The 20814-nt window shown below is 40.2% G+C and overlaps 1 protein-coding gene across 1 annotated transcript in view; it reads left to right on the plus strand.

The window, feature by feature from the left end:
* Positions 1 to 2169: 2169 nt before the first annotated feature.
* The window catches only part of AK5 (adenylate kinase 5), a gene marked incomplete at both ends in the record, with an annotated part of 140203 nt that continues 121558 nt past the window's right edge, over positions 2170 to 20814 (plus strand). The window contains 5 exon segments of the mRNA XM_083359919.1: positions 2170 to 2229; positions 15175 to 15361; positions 18567 to 18734; positions 19967 to 20136; positions 20269 to 20382. Coding sequence (XP_083216045.1) covers positions 2170 to 2229; positions 15175 to 15361; positions 18567 to 18734; positions 19967 to 20136; positions 20269 to 20382 — 699 coding nt within the window.

The following is a 20814-nucleotide window of genomic DNA, read 5'->3' on the forward strand; positions in this document are numbered from 1 at the left end:
CCCGCTCAAATTTCACATTGTCCATTTTAGTCTCTAGGGAGTGAACGATGGCAAACAGGACAGATGGAAATGGAGCTCCATGTGGATTAGCCCTCAAGTTAGCTTGTATTCTGACAACCTCGCCTTCTTTCCTTTTTCTGATCCTGACTCTTCCACCTTTTCCTTAGAGGCCTTGCTTCTTTTCACCCCTGGAGCACACTGCCGCCGCCACCAACTCCTCCAAAAGCCTCTCTCTCTTCCTCTGGGCCTGCCGACAGCCTCATCCAGTTCCTTCGCTCCATAAGCTCCAGGTCCTCTCCTCCTCTACCTCCTCTGGAAACAGCCCTGATTTGCAATACAATCCATCACTAGGCCAGCAGTCAGATCTTGCTGCTGGTAGAACAAATTCAAACAGCGCCAACGACTTTTAACGGTCTTCACCTCAAGTGAGAATAGCCAGATGTTGGCATTTAGGAAATCCTTCAAAACATGCTTCTTTCAACACTGGGGATGCCAGACAAATAGGGGCTGCACAAGATGGTTACACCTTGGTCCATTCTCCTGTAGTCTCATTTATATTTGTGTCTAAATTGTTTTTCCTCGTTGTTTTGTATTTGTTTTAACTGGTTGTTTTATTATATGCCACCCAGAGTCAGGTCTGTGGTGTGAGTGGCTATATAAATTTGATATCATTTTATTTAGTATCCTAGTATGATTTATGTTGTTTGCTTATTTAGTACCCTATGACTATCACTAAGTGTTCTATCTTATGATTTATGATGAATGTATTTTTATGTTGATTATGATCATGATTTATCACCTGTTGCTTCTACGTGCACTGAGAGCTTATGAACCGGAAACAAATTCCTTGTGTGTCCAGCCATACTTGGTCAATAAAGAATTCTATTTTATAAATAACAGCTAAACTTCAGATCTTGAGACTTCCTTCAATATGGGCATTATTGTCCAAATAGGGCTCTTCCCCCTTGGTAATAATGCTGGCACTCCCCACCCCCCCAAATGCAGGAACGCCGTTTCAGGAATCTTCTCCCCACCCTTGCCTTCAAACCAGATGTCCTCGCACCCCGCGTTACTGTATTCTGTGCGAGGGAAGAGGCTGAAATCAGCCGCGGGCGTAGAGGCTGGGCGTGAGGTTGCAGAATCTTCGCTTCCCGCTGCGTAAACTTTGTAAAGGGCCGGCGATCGTGGTGTGTGTGTGTGTGGGGGGGAAACGAGTAAAGAAACTGCCTCGGGAAAGGCTTTTGGGTACGAGATCCCATCCACGCTCTAAGGCAGACATGTCAAACACAAGGCCCGGGGGCCGGATACGGCCCGTGAAGTTGTTTCATGTGACCCGCGAAGCCATCCTGAAAACAGTGAGGGAACAGCCCCCACTGCCTTGGCCCTGACCCAGAGACCCTCCTTCTGCCAGAGACCCTCAGATCTGTCCCACTCCTGCCCAGGCCCCCACAGGCGCCCTTGATGTGAACAATGTAGAGCTGGCCACACCCACCCAGTAAGCCATACTACTCTAGCCACGCCCACCCAGTAGGCCACACCCACCCTGGCCACACCCACCCAGCCCTCTGAGGGCAACCGCAATGCTGATGCGGCCCTCAATGAAATTGAGTTTGACACCCCTGCTCTAAGGGCACACCCCGTGGAAAGACTCGGGTCACCGGCTCCCCCTCGATTGCTGTCTTTTCTTTCTAAGGAGCGCCACGTGCCAGCTCTGCCCGTCAGGCGTGCGTGTGTGGATCTGTGTGTGTGTGTGTGTGTGTGTGTGTGTGTGTGTGTGTGTGTGTGTGTGTGTGTCTGTGCTTGCCTGCGTGCGTGTACAGAAAAGCGCGATCGTGCGATTTGGAGCCAGTCTCCTCCCTCCCCGGCGCCTTTCCAGCAGCCACCCACTTCCACCCCCAGCAGCCCCAGCTTGACTGGCGGCGCGCGGGTTGGGCTGGGCGGGTAAAGGCAGCTCGGGCGAGGAAGCGGTGGCGCTGCCGTTGTTGCCGCTTCTCTCTCCGATCGCCTTGCCTTGCCTTGCCAGGAGCGAAGAGTTTGCAAGGACGAGGACCAGAGCGGCGGGGCGAAGAAAAGAAGGACCAGAGCCGAGAAAGCCGGGCTAAAAAAAAGCGCCCAGCCCACAGCACTAGCCCCCAATCGCGCGCCATCGCCCTTTCTCCGCCAGGCGGCATGAGCGGCTGCGACGCCAAGGACTATCTGACCAGGAGGGAGATCCCGCAGCTTTTCGAGGTAAACGGCCGCAGGTGACGGTTGCCCGTCCGCTTTGCCGGCGAATGGAGCAAGTTTCCTCAAAGTCAGGGATGCGGAGGAAAAGAAGAGGTTGCAGAAATCCCAGGGCACCTGAGGGGGAAAAGGTTGCAGGAATCCAGGGATGTCAAAGACGGAGAAGAAGGGAAAGCCGGCGAGACGGGAGGAAAGGGGGGGGGGGAAGAGAAGATAGGATTGCAGGGAAGAAGTGGCGGTTGCTCAGGCGGTGGAAGTGAGTCGGTTGAAGAGGAGGTGACCGGCTTTTTCCGTGCAGAGTTTCAGGCGTCCTTTAACCCGCTGCTGCGGACTCTCCGAGCTGAAGGCAGATGATCTGAAATAAGAGGTTATTAGGGCTTTTTTGCCCCTAAAGGATTTAGAGCTGGCAGATTCTGAGGAGGGACTGAGAAGAGGCTTGGAACAGCTGGAACATGTGTGCCAAGGTCTTGAGGGGCCTCAGTAGATGTCTTTGACTTCCAGATGGTTGCTGAGGACCCAGATTGTTGGGGGCAATAAGCTGACTTTGTAATAATGCCGCTTGGGGTGTGTGTGAAAGCCCTAACAAGCAGGCATATACATAGAATGAAGGCTACTGCTAAGCTTGTAAGCCGCCCTGAGTCTTTGGAGAAGGGCGGGATATAAATGTAATAAAAATAAATTAAAAAATAAAATAAAAAAAAATCTTCTCAACAGCCCATTTTTTTTTCCTTTCTGGCCCTTCTCACTTAACTGTGCTGGCCTTCTGTGAAGCATCAACCTTACTTCTGGTTGCCTTGGCTTCACCACTGACTTTTGTTTCTAGCGTTTTTTTCCCCCTAACCTTGTAATCTAGAAATGTGTGTAGAATTGCTAATTAGCAGGCAGAGCGGTGCCATTTTTCCTTCATATTTTGGGATTAATCGGGTTGGAAAACTTTGCCCATTTGGCACCCATGAGCAAAAGGAAAGAAGCCTGAGATGCTTCCATGGGCTATTTCATTCATACCAGGTGGCATTTCATTCAGGTGGCATCCCTTGTGACTTCATAGGAACATGACTTCTGGTCACAGCTGTCCTCTATGCATCGTTTCCTTTTACAGTGCAGTATTATGTGATCCCAAAGATTTTGTCCGAAACACGATTAGCTGAACGTAAAAAATGCTTCCGAAAGATTATTTCCACGATCACTGTTTGTTTTTAGCAATAAAAATGCTAAAGATTTTATATGTCATGTGACAATATGGGAGACTTTTAAGATTTTTATTCTAAATGAGTGTTCTCAGAAGAAAAATAAATTCATGTTTTACTAAATAGTATGGCTAACTTTAAATAGGGCATCTCAAATCATTCGATTTGTATTATTTCATCATCAGACCATAAACAGCAAATTCTAGACTAGATTCCCCGAGTTCTTTTTCAAATAGTAATGTTATTAAACATTTCTAGTGATCCAAACTTAATGCAAACTAAAAAATGAAAAGAAAAAAATAGAATGTGCAGAGAAGAAAAGGGAAATAGAAAAGAGAGAAAAATAACATTAAAGAAAAATAAAAGCAACATATAATGAAATATCTTTCTCTTTTATCACAGGTATAAACAGTGTTAGTAACCATCATCTTAAAATGCAACACAAGATGTCTTCTTCTCATATTGCATGTCTTATTTATAAATAAATACTTTAAAATCTAGTCATTTCAATCCTGATCAGCAAAACCAACTTTATATTCTTTCCTTTTACATGTAACTATCCTGATATTTGATCCTTTCAAATAGTGGCCTAAAAGCTTATTTCTTCTGCTTTTATAAATCCAGTAAGATTATTCAGAGTCCTGTCTTGGTTTATTTGCATATCCCTTTTAACTATTAAGCCATCAGTTGGTTTATTTTGTATGTGCAGTGTAGCATCTTTTTCCATATTACTCTTGTAGCTTGCCATTTTAAAATCCACTTTCAGTCTTGTCTGGTAAAGTTTATTTATTCATTTTTATCCCACCTTTAGTATTTTGTTCCTCTTACTTATAAATGCAGTCTATCTACGCAGGCTGACCCCTTCTTAAAATTGATTTCTGAGTCCATTGTTCAATAATACTCTTCGGTAGGTTGAATGTTAAAACATTTTGCCCCATTTTGTATTCCTAAATCAATCAATCCTAAGAACACTTAGTTCTTTTCCTTTAATTGTAATCATTCCTTGTGCTTCCCTCAAGAATTTAACCTTTAAAGTCTTATCCTATCATGTTTTTTTTACAAAAAAAATCAAAGGAATTGTATTTTACCACAGGAAGGATTCTTATAATTCCAGAATCTTATTTCAAATTTACCTGGACTTTCTAAAATCAAAAGTGTAATTAACCTCTTGTTTTTTATTCCAGAATTTTTAAAAAGATCCTTAAACTTGTATTTAAACTTTTTTTCACTTAAGGATGAAAGGAAAGTCACCCAATTTTTCAGACTTGGCAATGCAAAGGTTTCTAATAGCTTAAAAAGCAGTTAAACAATTTCTGAAAGTGATTTAAAAAGGAATTATGCGAATTCAATGTTTTTAAAGATGCCAACCATGGGATAAGCCAGATAGTTATTATCTGGTGTCCTAGACCTCTAAATCCATTGGAGACTACTATTCTGCAGTTTCCTCTGCAAGAAGCAACTATATGGAACACCTGAGTGAGTGATCTTGAGTGCACTCCTTTTCTGGAGAGGAAATATGAAGACCCAGTCTACTCATTGGTTTTTCATTTTGCTTACTTTAAATATATTTTGTCCTTCGTAAATGTGTATTATATATATATATATATATATATATATATATATAATACACATTTACGAAGGACAAAATATATTTAAAGTAAGTCTACTTGGATTGATTAGAACATATTCCCAGCTAAATAATATTATTTGTTAATTCATTCATTAATACTCCACACTCCGTCCAATGGACAGAAAAGTTAGTTTACAACATACAATTTGAAAAATATGGAATAAACAAAATGATACACATAATTAAGATCCACAGAATTATCACACAAAATTTTAAAAGCACCCTAATATTTTCAGATAGGATCAAAAAGCTTCTTTTTAACTGCCTTCCTAGAGGCCCAAACACTTTTTCTGAGGGAGTGTAACTTATATGTGCAAATATTTATTTATAAATATTTATTTATTTATTTTACTTGATTTAGATGTTATCTCTAGATGGTTTATAATTTAGCAAACCAAGACAAAAACAAAATACAAAATAGAGAAGATGGAATATCTGGCCACTCAGTGCAAAAACAGATATAAAACAACCATACCCAAGAAACAACTTCATTACCCCAAGGCTTCGGAGGACTATTAGATCTTCAAGGCCATCCAAAATGCCATCAGTATGGGAACCACATGGATCTCAGGAGGGATAAAAAATAACATCTTTAATTTCAACCATTATCAACCATTTCAAACTTGTTATCTTATATGTCGTTATGTAGCCTATTTGGTATTCAGAAGACTTTCCAATCTTGTTAATCACATTTTCTAAACCCTATTATCCCCTTATTCCCATTCTAGAGGTACAACTGTGAAGAAGTTGGGTAATAATTCTGGAGTGTTTAATGAGGGAAATACATGTAGACCAGGTATGTCCAACCCGCAGCCCATGGCTGCATTCAGCTCTGAACAGCTAGAAATGTGTCCCCACGATAATAAAAAATAATATTTATATATATTAACCATATTGTATATTTATATATGGCCCACAACAAATTCCTCTTCACTCAGTGCAGCCCAGGCAAGTTAAAAGGTTGGACAACCATGCAGTAGAGGAATAAACTGATTTAAATCTTCTGTGGGAAGGATAATTTCTGTTTCCATTTAAAAAGTGAATTTTGCTTCATTTATTCATTTTTACAAATGAAGAATCTTTTATATATTGACACATCTGACTTGACCGTGCAAGGGCCAAGAAACTATATGTTATTGTTATGTACAATTGTGCATGATGTTGCTCAGCACAATTCTTACCTGCCTCTCTGTTGTTTCACTGGACATTTTCAAGACTTTTTTCAAACCTCTAAGAAAGCTTCCAAACTGTTGCTTTGTAGATATTCTGTAGTGCATCATCCACATGGACAAACTGGCAGGCTTGATTGGAACTAATTAAGAAGAAAGTTTCTGACAGTTAGAACAATTAATCAGTGGAACAAACCCCCTCCAGAAGCTGGGAATTCTACAACACTGGAAGTTTTTAAGAAGAGACTGGACAGCTATTTGTCTGAAATGGTATAGGGTTTCCTGCCTGAGCAGGGGGTTGGACTAGATGACCTCCAGGGTCCATTCCAACTTTTGTTGTTATTATTATTATTATTATTATTATTATTATTATTATTATTGTTGTTGTTGTTGTTGTTGTTGTTGTTGTTTTGTTATTGTTACTATTATTATTGTTATAACATGAACCTCAGTCAATTGAACATTCAAATTGACTGGTGCTGATGGTTGACACGGGTTTATTTTTTATTTTTATTTTAATTCCATTTATATCCCGCCCTTCTCCGAAGACTCAGGGCGGCTTACAAGGGTTGCTGCCAACATCCTAGTTATCAACCAGGTACCTCCTTAAAATGTAAGATGTTCCGAGTAGCTCAGTTTTTTGTAACTTTGCTGGAGTTATTGCAGAAAACTGCACTTTCTTGATATATGTTGCAAAGTTTTTGGACATAGTTCCCAGTGCCCCAATGACAATGAATATCACTGTTACACATTTCATCCATAATTGCGCAGTTTCGATGGCCAGGTTGCGGTATTTTGTAATTTTTCCCAGTTCTTTTTCTTCGACTCTGGCATCTCCTGATACAGTGATATCAATCAACTGTACACTTCGGTTCTCTCTGACTGCGATATCTGGCGTGTTGTGTTCCAAATGGCGATCTGTCAGTATTCGAAAGTCCCACAAGATCTTCACCCTCTCATTCTCGACAACTTTTTCCACCCTATGGTCCCACGACTTTTCAGACATAGGCAAGTCATATTTTTTACACAATGCCCAATGGATTAGTTTAGCAACTAAGTCATGTCTAGCTTTGTAATCAGTTTGTGCGATTTTGCTGCACTCACATATTAAATGTGAAACAGTTTCAACTTTATCATTGCAAAGTCGGCAATTTGGATTGTCAGTAGATTTTTGTATCTTTGCTTTCATGGCATTAGTTTGTAGTGCTTGTTCTTGAGCAGCCAGTATTAAGCCTTCCATTTCTTTCTTGATGGTTCCCATCTTAAGCCATGCCTGTGTCAAGTTGTTATCACATTTTCCTTCAATATTTTTCAAATGCTGTCCATGCAAAACTTTGGTTTTCCATCTATTTAATCTTTCATCCAGCCGTTTTTCCTTATATTCTGCTTTTGTTTCTGTTATTTTTATAATGCTCTCTGTTTTCACAGCCTGCAGCAATTTTTCTGTTCTTTGATTTACATAGTCTTTCAAACTTTGTTTTTCTTCTTCTACGGTTTGGTGGATTTGCAGTAGCCCTCTGCCCCCTATTTTTCTTGGCAGGTACAACCTGTCGATGTCACTTCGTGGATGTAGAATGTGGTGCATATTCAAAAGTTTACGCGTTTTCCGGTCTAGGTGTTCCAATTCAGCCAAAGTCCAGTTGATAATTCCAGCTGGGTAGCATATCACTGGGACTGCCCATGTATTAATGGCTTTAATTATATTTCCAGCATTCAGCTTTGATTTTAGTATTTTGTGGACTCTCCTGATGTATTCCTTTTGAGTTGACTCTTTGACTTTTCCATTCAAGATGTTATCTGCTTCCAATATGCCTAGGTATTTGTAACCGTCATCCTTTGCTAGTGCTTTCATAATACTTCCATTTCCCAGTTCTATTCCTTCTATTTTTCCCATTTTTCCTTGCTGCATGGATAATATAGCACATTTTCCAAGTCCAAAGTCCATTCTGATGTTGCTGCTAAAAAGTTGAACTGTGTTGAGTATTGATTCAAGTTCAGTGTGGCTTTTCGCATACAGTTTTAAGTCATCCATGTATAGTAGATGGTTTATCTTGCCATGCTGGCTTGAGATGTGATATCCCAGTTTTGTGTTTCATAATATTATTGTCAATGGAATTAATGCGATGTTGAACAGTAGTGGTGAAAGTGAGTCCTCTTGGAAGATTCCTCATCTGATGTTGATTTCACCAATGTTCTCCCCATTTGCTGTTAGAACTGTTTTCCATTTTTGCATATTTGCTTTCAAAAATGTACAGAGGTTTTTGCTGATTCCAAAGTTTTTCAAACACGCATTAATCCAACTGTGGGGTAATGAGTCAAATGCTTTCTTGTAATCAATCCATATTTAAATTTGTTTTTCGTCATTTTGCATTTTTAAGTACCATTTTGTCAATGAGCAGCTGATCTTTTGTTCCTCTTGATTTTTTATAATTTCCTTTTTGTTCTGCCAGATACAAATTGTTTTCCATCAGATGATTTGAATACTGAACTTGCCAGTATTCTTGTAAAAAGTTTGAACGTTGTTGGAAGACAAGTAATTGGGCGGTAGTTGCTTGGTTCTGTGCTCTTTTCAGGGTCTTTCATTATCAAGTATGTTCGACCAGCTGTTAACCATTCTTCACTTGTGGCATTTTGAAGCATTTCATCAAACTGAGTGGCCATGCGGTGATGGAGGCTAGTGAAGTGTTTCAACCAGTATCCATGCAGCTCATCCAGGCCAGGTGCATTCCAGTTCTTGACCTTCTTTACTTGTTTTGCAACCATATCGGTGGTTATTACAATATTCTCCATTTTGTTTTGTGTTGCTTGTTTTTGGATATCTTTGATCCAGGAGGCAGTTTTATTATGTTCCACTGGGTTTTCCCACAGTTGAATTATTATTACTGAATTATTGAATAATAATAATAATAATAATAATAATAATAATAATAATAATAATAATAATAATAACAACAACAATCTCTAGCCCAACACCTGAGAGTTTCAGTAGGTTTTTGCTGAATCACTTTCCCCAACAAATAAAAACAAGGATTTCAAAGATGTTGGTATCTGCAGTGCAACTAAGAACATGCGGGAGGTTGCTTCGAATAGTTATTAGAATTGTCATAGAGTCCTGACATAATAATTTGACAGGCTTTATTTCAGCAGAGAATTTTGCTTGGGATATGCATATGAATATGTTTTGATTTTTCAGTCCTCTGGGTCTCTGTTCTTTACAACACACCCACTGCTTAATGGAATTGGGGGACTTGTTTATAATTGCTATATTTAGTTTTTCCCCCCTGTTTGCCACTGTATCAGAGATCAGATTATCAGAAGGTATCTCTTAAGAGCAATAAAACCATTTCATTTCATAGTTTAGGAAGACATAGTTTAGGAAGACTGTTACGTAACTGGTAAACATACTGCAAAATCCTCACATATAAAGACTTATTGAGACTTGTCAGGCTCTCTAGATAGACATTACTATGTAGGTTTTGATTGGTAATTTGCTATGGTTTTAGAAGATTCAAAGGGCAAGGAAATTCCATTTTAGATATGACTACAAAGGTATGACAGCTTACATTTGACTATTATAAGAAGATAAAGTTCCATCTGAAAATAAATTCAGGTCCAGAGAAATGGGAATAACATTAAGAGAAAAATTAGGTTTCCAGAACAGGTGACAGAAAAATGAAAACAAGAAGAAAAAAATACAGGTGAAGGTCAAAATTCAAGGTGCTGGTGATGACCTATAAAGCCCTAAATGGCTTGGGTCCAGGATATCTGAGGGAGCACCTGCTGCCGGCATCAAGCTCCCTTTGTCCTGTGCGCTCCCACAGGGAGGGTCTTCTCAGGGTACCGCTGGTAAAAGATTGCCAGCGGACAATACCCAGGTGGAGGGCGTTCTCTGTGGGTGCGCTGGCCCTTTGGAACCAGCTGCCTGTAGAGCTTAGGACTGCCCCTGACCTTCGCTCATTCCGCCGGGACCTGAAGACCTGGCTCTTTGAGCTTTCTGGCCTGGACTGAGAGTATTAATTGGGGTTTTAATTGGATTCTAATTGGGATTTTTATATATTCAAGGTTAATGTAATCATTTTAATTGTTTTTAATTTTTGTAATTGTGGTATTGTTTTTTTAAAAAACCTTGTGAACCGCCCTGAGTCCTACGGGAGAAGGGTGGTATATAAGTTTAATAAATAAATAAATAATAAATAAAATGATAAATAGGTTTTTTATTTTAGAGATTTAAATTTACCTGAGATTAAGATAATCCTGTGATACCACTTAGATGTTAATCAATCAATCCATCAGAATAGAGCTGGAAGTGTCCTTGGAGGTCTTCTAGTCCAACCCCCGGCATCTAGCAGGAGCCCCTATACCAGTGATGGCGAACCTTTTAGAGACTTGAGTTTTAATTTTTAATTTTTAATTTTAATCCCATTTATATCCCGCCCTTCTCCAAAGACTCAGGGCGGCTTACAATTTAAGCACAAACCAATGTGCTTAGTGCCCAAACTGCAACCCAAAACCCACTTATTTATTGCAAAGTGCCAGGGTGCATCAGCATTATGATGCCCTTGGTGGGCAGGGAGGTGCCTCTCAGCGCCGCCTCTGGCACGCAAAAAATCAAAGGCGCAAAAATGGGCCACCGTGCTGCAAGGCGCTGATACGAGGCACTGCACCACGCAAGAACGGGGCAGGGCTAGTGAGTATCATGCAGGTACTAGCCCCGCCCTATTTGCAGCGCGTGCATGCTCGTGGCCCCATGCACGCAGGCATGAAAAATGCTTCCCCATCCCTTTTCTTCCAGTCCACCAATCGACAATGGTTGGTGACCTCTGCTCTACCACCTCTACTCGAGCTTGCTAGTCAGCCACTTTGCCTCCTTTGTGCTGGGCGGGGCTCCTGCTCTGGGTGGTGGTGGCGGCCTGATGAACCTGCTGCTGCCGGGAGTGGCGCACGTGCCAACAGAGAGGGCTCTGAGTGCCGCCATTGGCACGCGTGCCATAGGTTCGCCACCACTGCTCTATACCATTTCAGACAAGTGACTGTTCAGACTCTTCTTAAAAACCTCCACTGATGAAGCAACCACAACTTCTGATTAATTGCCCTCACTATTAGGAAGTTTCTCCTTAATTCCAGGTTGCTTCTCTCCTTGATTAGTTTCCATTCATTGTTTCTTGTCCTGCCCTCTGGTGTTTTGGAAAATAAGTTGATCCTCTGGTCTTTGTGGCAACCTCTCAAACAAGACATTTTGACTTTGGGAAGTCTACTAGGAGTAGAACAGCAATGGGATACATTAAGGTTCTTTTCTCATTGCTAACATTGTTTACAAATGAATTAAAAGCAGGTTGTGCACAAAGATAGTGGCAGGGAATAGGCAGGTGGCAGTTTTTTCCTGCACAGTTGTGTAATTGTTGTGTGGACTTCCTTTCACGTTTGTCCTAAGTTTACTGGTGATCTGGGTAGGTGAACATCTTCTATTTGGTGTCTATGGGGCATCTGAAATGCCTCAAATGCAAAATGGGTGGTTATGTAAATTTGATAAATACATAAATAAATTCCCATTCAAATGAATGGATTAAAAAGACTTCAAAACCTGGTTGAGATAGAGGAAAAAGGCTGAGACAGAGGAAAAAGGCTGAAGATCATTCTGGATGATCTTCAATCTGTCAGAGCTTTATGCATTCCTGAATTAAAGTTCCCTGTCTTCTCTAGGCATAGAAGAGGAAAAAAAATGCTTATGGCAGAGATCCAATCTGTCTCTTCCCAAGTCATAACCACTATTATAGATCAGTGATGGCGAACCTTTTAGAGACCGAGTGCCCAAACTGCAACCCAAAACCCACTTATTTATCGCTGGGTGCCAGGTGGGCATAGCCTACTGGGTGGGCATGGCTGTGGTGCTCATGGCAGATTGGGTGGGTGTGGTGAAGGTGGGCGTGGTCACTTGAATGTTGCTCATGGGGAGGGGTGGGCAGGGATGGAGAAGATCCAGGGGGTCTCTGGCAGGTGGGGTGGTAGGCAGGAAGCTTGTCCTGCAGGGTGAGGTGAGGCAGGGCAGGGGTGCCATTGCCATGGGGCAAGGCAAGGGCTGGGGCGGCTGCTGCCTGACACCATTGGCCCTTGCACCCAGAAGCCAGCGAGCTCATGGGGGTCAACGGTGTCCGTCAGTAGCCAAAGTCTGCCAGCCCCTTGACCGGCACACTCTAGGGCTCTGCAGCCCGTCGCCAGCAGTTCAAAGAAGCCTTCTCTGAGCTGGATGGTCGGCCAACAGCTGTGGAGGCGATGCAGTGGGTCGTGCCTGGGAAAAGGAGAGCATGCAAGGCCAGGAAGGATGGGTTGCGGGGGAGGGAAACCAGCTGTGCTGGGATGCATCCAGCCACATGGGACCTCGGCAACTTAGCAGGCGGGTGGTTGAAGAGGGACAGTTGCCACCTCTGGGGCATGGTGCGGGTGCTCACAGAGAGGGCTCTGAGTGCCGCCTCTGGCACCTGTGCCATAGGTTCGCCACCACTGTTATAGATCATCAGTAGGACATGCAGTAATTAATTCATGCAGCAGTGATGTAGCAGTGTTGTTCTTGGTATAATTTTGAAAAAAATTGCAAACTTTAAAATTAAAAGGCTATTTTAAACATTTCTGAAGAGTGCTGTGAGAATATGTGATCCACGTGCTTCCAATTTTTTTTTATAGCTGTGTTAGAGGCAAACTGTTGCAGCCTCAAGAGTGAAATAGCAGTTATGTATAGTAGCTGTTTTACAAATGTTGCCATATTATCGAAATACAGCATTTTAAACTTTTAGGATTCGTATCCGAATATAAAAAGTAGAATGTCTGAAAGCAAATTAATTCTGGACCATGCAATGCTGTGTTACATTACAAGCTCCTTTGGCTATATCAAACAGCTGCTAATAAAATTGTCCCAATTGTCATTTTCAACACAATGATTCTTCAAACATAATTCTTTTATATATTCTTGGGGTGGAAATTCTAAGCATATGTATTTATAATGAAAGTAGGGCTACATTCCAATCCTTGGTGATTGGAAACAATTATCACTGGCTTTCTTCCATATAAATAAAATATTGCTTAAATAGGATTCACTTCCTGAGGTCCATGTTGTTTTCTTGACAGCAGTATGGAAAGAATACATACTTGGATGTTTTTCAATCAATCAATTCAGTTAATCTATTCTATAGATTACAGTTTGGGATTTCCTGCTGGTGTTGTATCCAAATGCTTCAGTCTGATAGTGTTATCTACAGAGTAGAGCTAGTCCTTATTTACTGGCCACAATTGGGACCAGCAGCTTGGTTGTTAAGTGAAGTGGTAGCTAAGTATAACTGCGACTGTGCTTGTGATTTTATTTTACTTTCCTTCACTTTATAGATCTGCAAAGGTTGTAACTGCGAGGATTGGTTGCAAAGTTTTTCATCAGGGTTGTAACTGCTAAACGAGGACTATCTGTACTTTTATCTCAGTGATCCCCAACCTTTTTGGCTCTGTGAACCAGCAGCAGCGGTGGTGGGCTGTGATGGTGGTGAGAGGGGATAGTTTCATGTGTGCAAATGTAGCTTCATGTTCTTGCCCTGCCACTTGCGCGGCCCAGTTTCCAACGGGACGTGGTCTGCTACTGGTCTGTAGACCGGGGATTTGGGACCCCCTCCTTCATCTGACTTAAGAGAGGTTAAGAAACTCATATGTAAAAACCTGTTCAGTGATATTATTTATTTAAAAATCCTCTGGAATCAAGCCATCAGTTCTACTGCAACCAGCATCACTGCTGGTGATAACTGGAAAGTAAACCATTTGGAGCAAACATGTCAAACTCGCGACATCATGTGACATTGTGTAACGTATCAGGACAGTTTTGCCATTGCCGGCAATGGGGTGGGCGCGGCTTCCACGTGAGGCATCCGGCCTGGAGGCCGGCAGTTTGACACCCCTGATTTGGAGAGTACAGTATCTGATTTTCTTACCCTGACCTAAAATATATTCTAGAACAAGATAGAACTTGGAAGGTATGTTTGGTAAGGCTAACATTTATCACCAAAAATAGCAACTATATTCACTTTTAACTATTTCCCAAAGTCTACACACCATTTTCCCATTAGGGAATTTGGCAATGCAATTTACAATATGTAGCATATGAATCTTGAGATGTAGGCTACTTACTGTATAATGTATATGCAGTGTGGAATTAAAACCACTCTCACGGACTTGCTTTGAAAATAGAAGGACATGCAATTAAATTGAAAGGGGAGAGATGTATCTGTTTTAGCTTCTTTATATGTCAGTTCACAAGTTGTTGAAATGGAAATATTGATTCCCCCTCCTTTAAGTGCATCTTCCATAGTATGAGACAGTTAGCTATTTTATAGAAAAGTGGATGATTTTACATTATTATGAAAACAGGCACAGACTATATATTACAGGCACAGACTATTATATTTATGAGTAAGAATTTATAGGTTTAATAAACCACACTTTAATTTTAAAGCTTGTATTTATCATGTCTCTTAGTCAGCAGCATAATGCAAAATTGGAAAGAAGAGTAAAAATGAAAGTAATGTACGAAGTGGGACATGAGTGGCACGGTAGCAAGAAAGCTCCTGAGAATGCGAAAATATGGAGAGATATTGTAAATAGAGTTGGAGTAAATTAGATTTAGCTAATTTCCTTTCCTTTCTGGTCTCAAGACCTTTTTTTTTGCTTCCTCTCTGTGGTTTGCATAATATTGCTTACTTCAAAAAGAAATGCCATAATGGCACATGTTTAGGTATGAAAAAGACAGGAATTTTATAATTTTAGTCTATAAATAGGGCTACCTGTTTAACCTACAAAATACTGATGCCATTAAACGACACCCCAGAGATGTAGAAAAATTCTAGCTTTTTGCTGCTAATTCTTTGGCCTTTGACTATAAATTTATTTTTGACTTCATTGAATTGCCTTGGTCGGTCATTCTCTTATGTTCCAGAGTTTGCTGAATGGATTAATGTGTTGCAAACCCGATGATCCCGTGGAGTATTTGGAAAGCTGCTTACAAAGAGTAAAGGAGCTGGGGGGAGCAGAAAAAGTCAAATGGGACACTTTTGTCAGTCCAGATAAAAGGTCACTGCCTCCACTTAACGGCAACCAGTCAAGAAGAGCATTTTTCAGGAACGGTAAGATAATTCTAAATTTTACATTTCAGCTTGTGGTAAGGAGACAGATAGACCTGATAAATGATTACATGGTGTTTGGGGAAGGGAAAGGAACCGCAATAGCATTTGCTTTTCAGGTGGTCCTTGACTAATGACCAAAATTGGGGTCAGAATTTCCATCGCTAAGCAGAGGTGGTTGAGTGACTCGTGCTCCATTTTACAACCTTTTTGCCAGAGTTAAGCAAATTACTGTGGTTGTTAAGTGAATCGCATGTTCATTAAGCAAACCCAACCTCCCCCATTGACTCTGCTTGTCGGAAGCCAGCTGGGAAGGTTGCAAATGTTGATCACTTCACTGCAAGACAATATGACCATCATAAATTCACGCTGGTTGCCAAGAGTCTGAATTTTGATCATGTGACTCAGGAGAAGCTGCAATGGTTGTAAGTGTGAGAACTGGTTGTTACTTTTTTCAGTGCCATTGTAATTTCAAGTGTTTGCTAAATGAACAGCCCTCTGCACGGAATGCTATTCTCTGGAAAACATGTGAGACTCCTGTTTGGTTATACTTTGGCTACAAAACTATGATATTCCTCTCTATCCAAGAATATTTACTGTTAATTTTTATTTTGAAGTGGCCTCAGACATTGGGATAGTGATTAATATCATTTCCTTTTCTTTGATTGTATTTATGATGAAAATAAATATATTTTATTCTTTTTTAATGTTTAAATAGTTTTGTAATCTTACATATTGAACATCAGCAATTGAATAATAGCATAATGCCATATTGATTTCTAACTTTGCCACAATAGCATTTTAAAGAATATATTTCAGCCAATCAAAAATGCAAAACTTGCATGCAGAGAAGAAATGCCAATGTAATCATGCTAAGGATACAATTAATATTGATTAGTTAATTCACCTAGAAAACAATCTCTAGATTGGCCAGGGTTTAAAACCATGCCCAAAACATGTTCGTAGCTTAATGTATTGTGAGAATTTTTTTTAAAATTTTTATGAATGTACCTGTCAAGTATTTTTTAAAAAGCAATTAAGCTATTTTTCAGGTTTTGTAGGAATTATAGTCAATAATTAGATTAAATGAACCATGTAATATTTTAACAATGACTCTAAAAAGATGCACTAAAATCAAATTAAAATTGAACTTGCAAAGACGTTTATCGGTTGGTATGGACTTTCATCTCTACCTATCGATGTGAAAGCACTGCAAGTCATTCAAAACTCTAAACAACAGATTATTAGAAACATTTTTTGTGTTTCCTTCAGGCAAATGGCTAAATGACAAGATTTATCTAAACATGGACATATGTTCTAAACTATATAGTTAAAATTTTAGAGGTCATCTTTCTAAGTAAAGGAAACCAAATTGCTGTCTTAACATAGCATGGAAATCATCCTGGGTCATCTATTTGTGAACCAGGAATATACAAGAAACCATTCACTTAGACCACGGGTCGGCAATCTGCGGCTCCTGGAGCCGCATGCGGCTCTTTCAGCCTTCTCCTGCGGCTCCCAGTTTGCAGAGAGAGAGAGACAGAGACAGAGAGAGGCACTTGCGCTTCTCTTCTCTTCTCTTCTCTTCTCTTCTCTTCTCTTCTCTCTCTCTCTCTGTCTCTTTCTCTCTCTCTTTCTCTCTCTTTCTGTGTGTGTGTGTGTGTGAGAGAGAGAGACAGAGAGTATTTAAGGTTGCTGACCCCTGACTTAGATGTTTATCTGAAACACATTGAACCCTATGATGCTCTAATCACATAACAGACAATTTATAAAACATACCTTCCAATGAGGAAATCTCCCTTTGCAAGTAATCCAGGGCCCACGGGCCAGATGCGTCATCCGGAAGCCACGCCCACCCCATTGCCGGCCAGGGCAAAACAGTCCCAACAGTCCCAGTTTGACTTGTCTGAAGTAATCCCTTCATGATAGGATTCTCCAGTTGTTAGGGACAAGTGATCCTCTAGCTGAGGGTCCTCTTTTCTTAGTCCAAAACTCACATCAAGATCATCTCTGTCAGATTACTAGGGAGTTTATGGAGTGGGAAAAAAGTCAGAAAACTGAACCTGAATCTGAAGATGGAGCAGCAGATGAAACCTTTCTTGAAAGGAACTCTTTGATACTTGTCACATGCCAATTTCCTGTGACCTCATAAGAATGAAATAGCTGTCCTCTCCAATCTTCTTCAGGAGAGGACGTTATATCTAGCTGAATCATGATTAAAGCTTGCTGGGGACATCTTATTGAAGTATGTTTTAGAGTATCTGGTATTAATCAGAGTACAGCACAGCAGTCTGATGTTTGATCTTCTGCTGGCTATCATTGATTGGAACTAGTTCTGTGAATAAACACTGTAGAGTATGAGCTATTCTTAAAGAGGCAGCCTGTTTTTTTCATTACACGAATGTTATAGAACGTTTTGTTGGCTGTATTTGCTCAACATGCAAGCCCATAACTTATTTATGACTTATTTAAATAGAGTTTATTGCATTAACACAGCTGCACAGATTTCTACAATATACTAAACCCGGGGGTGTCCAGCTTTGGCTCATTTAAAACTTGTGGATTTCAATTCCCAGGAGTTTCTAGCCAGCCAGCTGTATAACATACTAAATCTCATTCTAAACCCCACAATTTAGCTTAATTTGGGTGAACCACTCTCTGTGACATTAAATTAGGTACTAGTGTCATCAACAGTGATTTTTTGAAAAATGCTTTTAACCTCTGCATGGTTTACAAGAAAACTACATAGAAGTACCTACATAATTGTTGAGAGTCTAACTTGACTTGAGGGTATAAATGTTTTTCTTGAATAGATTTGTTGAGTGTATTAAAGGATTTGTAAAGAGATTGCTTAAACAGGATCTCAGTACAGTTATGCATGTTATAAAACATCAAATATTTCTGCTATTCATTACTGGTGGGCACAAAAATACATGTTTCTGATGTTTTGTTTTGTTTTTGCTTTTTATGCTCTTGAGTCAGTCTTGATTCCTGTCAACAGCGAGGCAAAGTCCATTCTATTTGCTTGGCGAGATTTCAGAAGTGGTTTGCCATTGTCTTCTTCCTAAAATTGACTGGCCCAAAGTTACCCATCTGGCTTCATGCCTAAGGCAGGCCTAGAGCTTAGGTCTCCTGGTTTCTAGCATAATCTCTTATACCACCCTCAAATGGATTCTCATTTCTGACATTACCATTTCGTATTTTACAGTGATGCCTGATAACCCCAACTTTCCTTACCGGAGGTATGATCGACTTCCTCCAATTCACCAATTCTCCATCGAGAGTGACACGGATCTCTCAGAAACAGCTGAACTTATTGAGGAATATGATGTGTTTGATCCGACCAGGCCTCGACCCAAAATCATCCTAGTCATAGGTAGGAAAGCAAAAAAATGAGGCTGACCACAAAAAAACATTAATATTTTTCTTAGATTGGCAGTGGCTTTTAACAATGTAGCTGCTGGGTCAATGAATGTCAGAGTTTTTGTTGCAGAAGACTCCAACGTGCTGCTTAAATGTACAATAAACTTCACCTGGAGGTGTATACACACATACACATATACATATACATACATATACATATACACACACACACACACATATTTCTTTTGTGTGTGTAGTATATATTGGTTTGGAGGAATCATGCTCCTGATTCTGCTCTGCCAGCTGAATAAACTTCTGTCAGTGTCCCTAGCACCATCATCCTGAGCAAACATAGGCAGTGGGAAATGGACAATTTCATCAAAATGATGAGATGAGGGTTGTGATGGCTGGGAGTTACAATTCTGCAAGAACCCCAAAGATTTTTTTTCACGAGACAACTGGACTTTCTTGTTTTTCTTTGAAGACGTTTCGCTTCTCATCCAAGATGCTTCTTCAGCTCTGACTGGATGGTGGGAAATGGAAGGATTTATACTCCTTGCAGACAGCTGGTCATTTGCATTCTTTTAGAGAGTCATTGAGGTCTCCTGGAGGCTTATAATACCTGAGCTGAAGAAGCTTCTTGGATTAGAAGCGAAATGTCTTCAAAGAAAAACAAGAATGTCCAGTTGTCTCGTAAAAAACCATCTTTGGGATAACTGTGTCCTGGATGACTGAGATTCTCCATAGAAATTCAGCAAGAACTCCAAGCAGATGGATCGCATTGTTGTTGTATCCATTTACGCAACGCCACACTAATGTTCCTTATTGTTAGGGGCATTATGCCACTGATAGCTGCCGGTGGTTAGATCAATAGAGAACTGAGGAGCTAGAGTTTAACAGCGGCCTCATTTCTGCTCTGTGATGTTTACAATGAAGAGGTATCATAGTAGTTGATAGACTAATGAACTGCTTCTGTATACCTTCACAAAAGCTGATAAACTTACTTTATACATTCAATGATATGTGAAGCTGTTATTTTTTCCCAGTCAGCTCTGTTGTGTTGACTTCTAGTGTATATTGAAGGCACTTGGTTTGGGAAAGACTGTCGGAGATTCTAACTCAAGTTATTTAACGATTGAAAGATTGCAATAAGCTTGACTTTGAGGCTCATCTAGGATGGTATGAGGAGGACAGTCAGGCAATGAATCTGAGAAAACCTAGTAAACCCTTTGTTTTTCCTTATAGGTGGACCTGGCAGTGGTAAAGGAACCCAGAGCTTAAAAATAGCAGAACGCTATGGATTTGAGTATATCTCGGTGGGTGAATTGTTAAGGAAGAAGATCCATAGCACAAGCAGCAATCGAAAGTGGAGTCTGATTGCTAAGATAATTACAACTGGGGAATTAGCCCCACAGGTAAAAAACGACAACAAGCCTTCACAATCATATGTGTATGTGTTTTTTCCCCTCAGCAACGTTTGAGAATGTACTCTTGAAACAGAAATATATATCTACATCTTTATATCTTTTTGTGTTTACCTGTTCAAGGAAACCACAATTACTGAGATAAAGCAAAGATTAATGCAAATTCCTGATGAGGAAGGTATCATTATTGATGGATTTCCACGAGACGTTGCCCAAGCTCTTTCCTTTGAGGACCAAGTAAGCTGTTTATTCTTTTGGCTGCAGTTATTTAGACTATATACTGTTTTTCATAATGGAATAAATGTATTTAATGTATTTCTGTGCTGTTTTGCAAATTTGCATCTCAAGTAGTAAAACAATAGAAAAATAGGAATAGCACTAAAACAAGAGCATATTTTATTATATAACTATTCATATTCAATATGGTTGGAGGTAAACTTTCTTTAATGACCTTTTTGATGTTTGATTTTTAATGTCACTTTAAAAAATTTCCCTACTGTTCCTCACCCCCACCTTTTCATATTTGTTACGATATTTTGTATCTTGCCTTTTTTGTTTTCTGAAATTTAATAAAAATCCCTTTTTTTAAAAAAGGAATATGAACAAAAGCAGGAAAGCCAATCCAAGTAAAGTAATTCATCCAGTATTCACATAGGGAGGTAGGGTTCA

Source organism: Vipera ursinii (assembly GCF_947247035.1).
Source record: "Vipera ursinii genome assembly, chromosome: 3".
NCBI lineage: Eukaryota > Metazoa > Chordata > Lepidosauria > Squamata > Viperidae > Vipera > Vipera ursinii.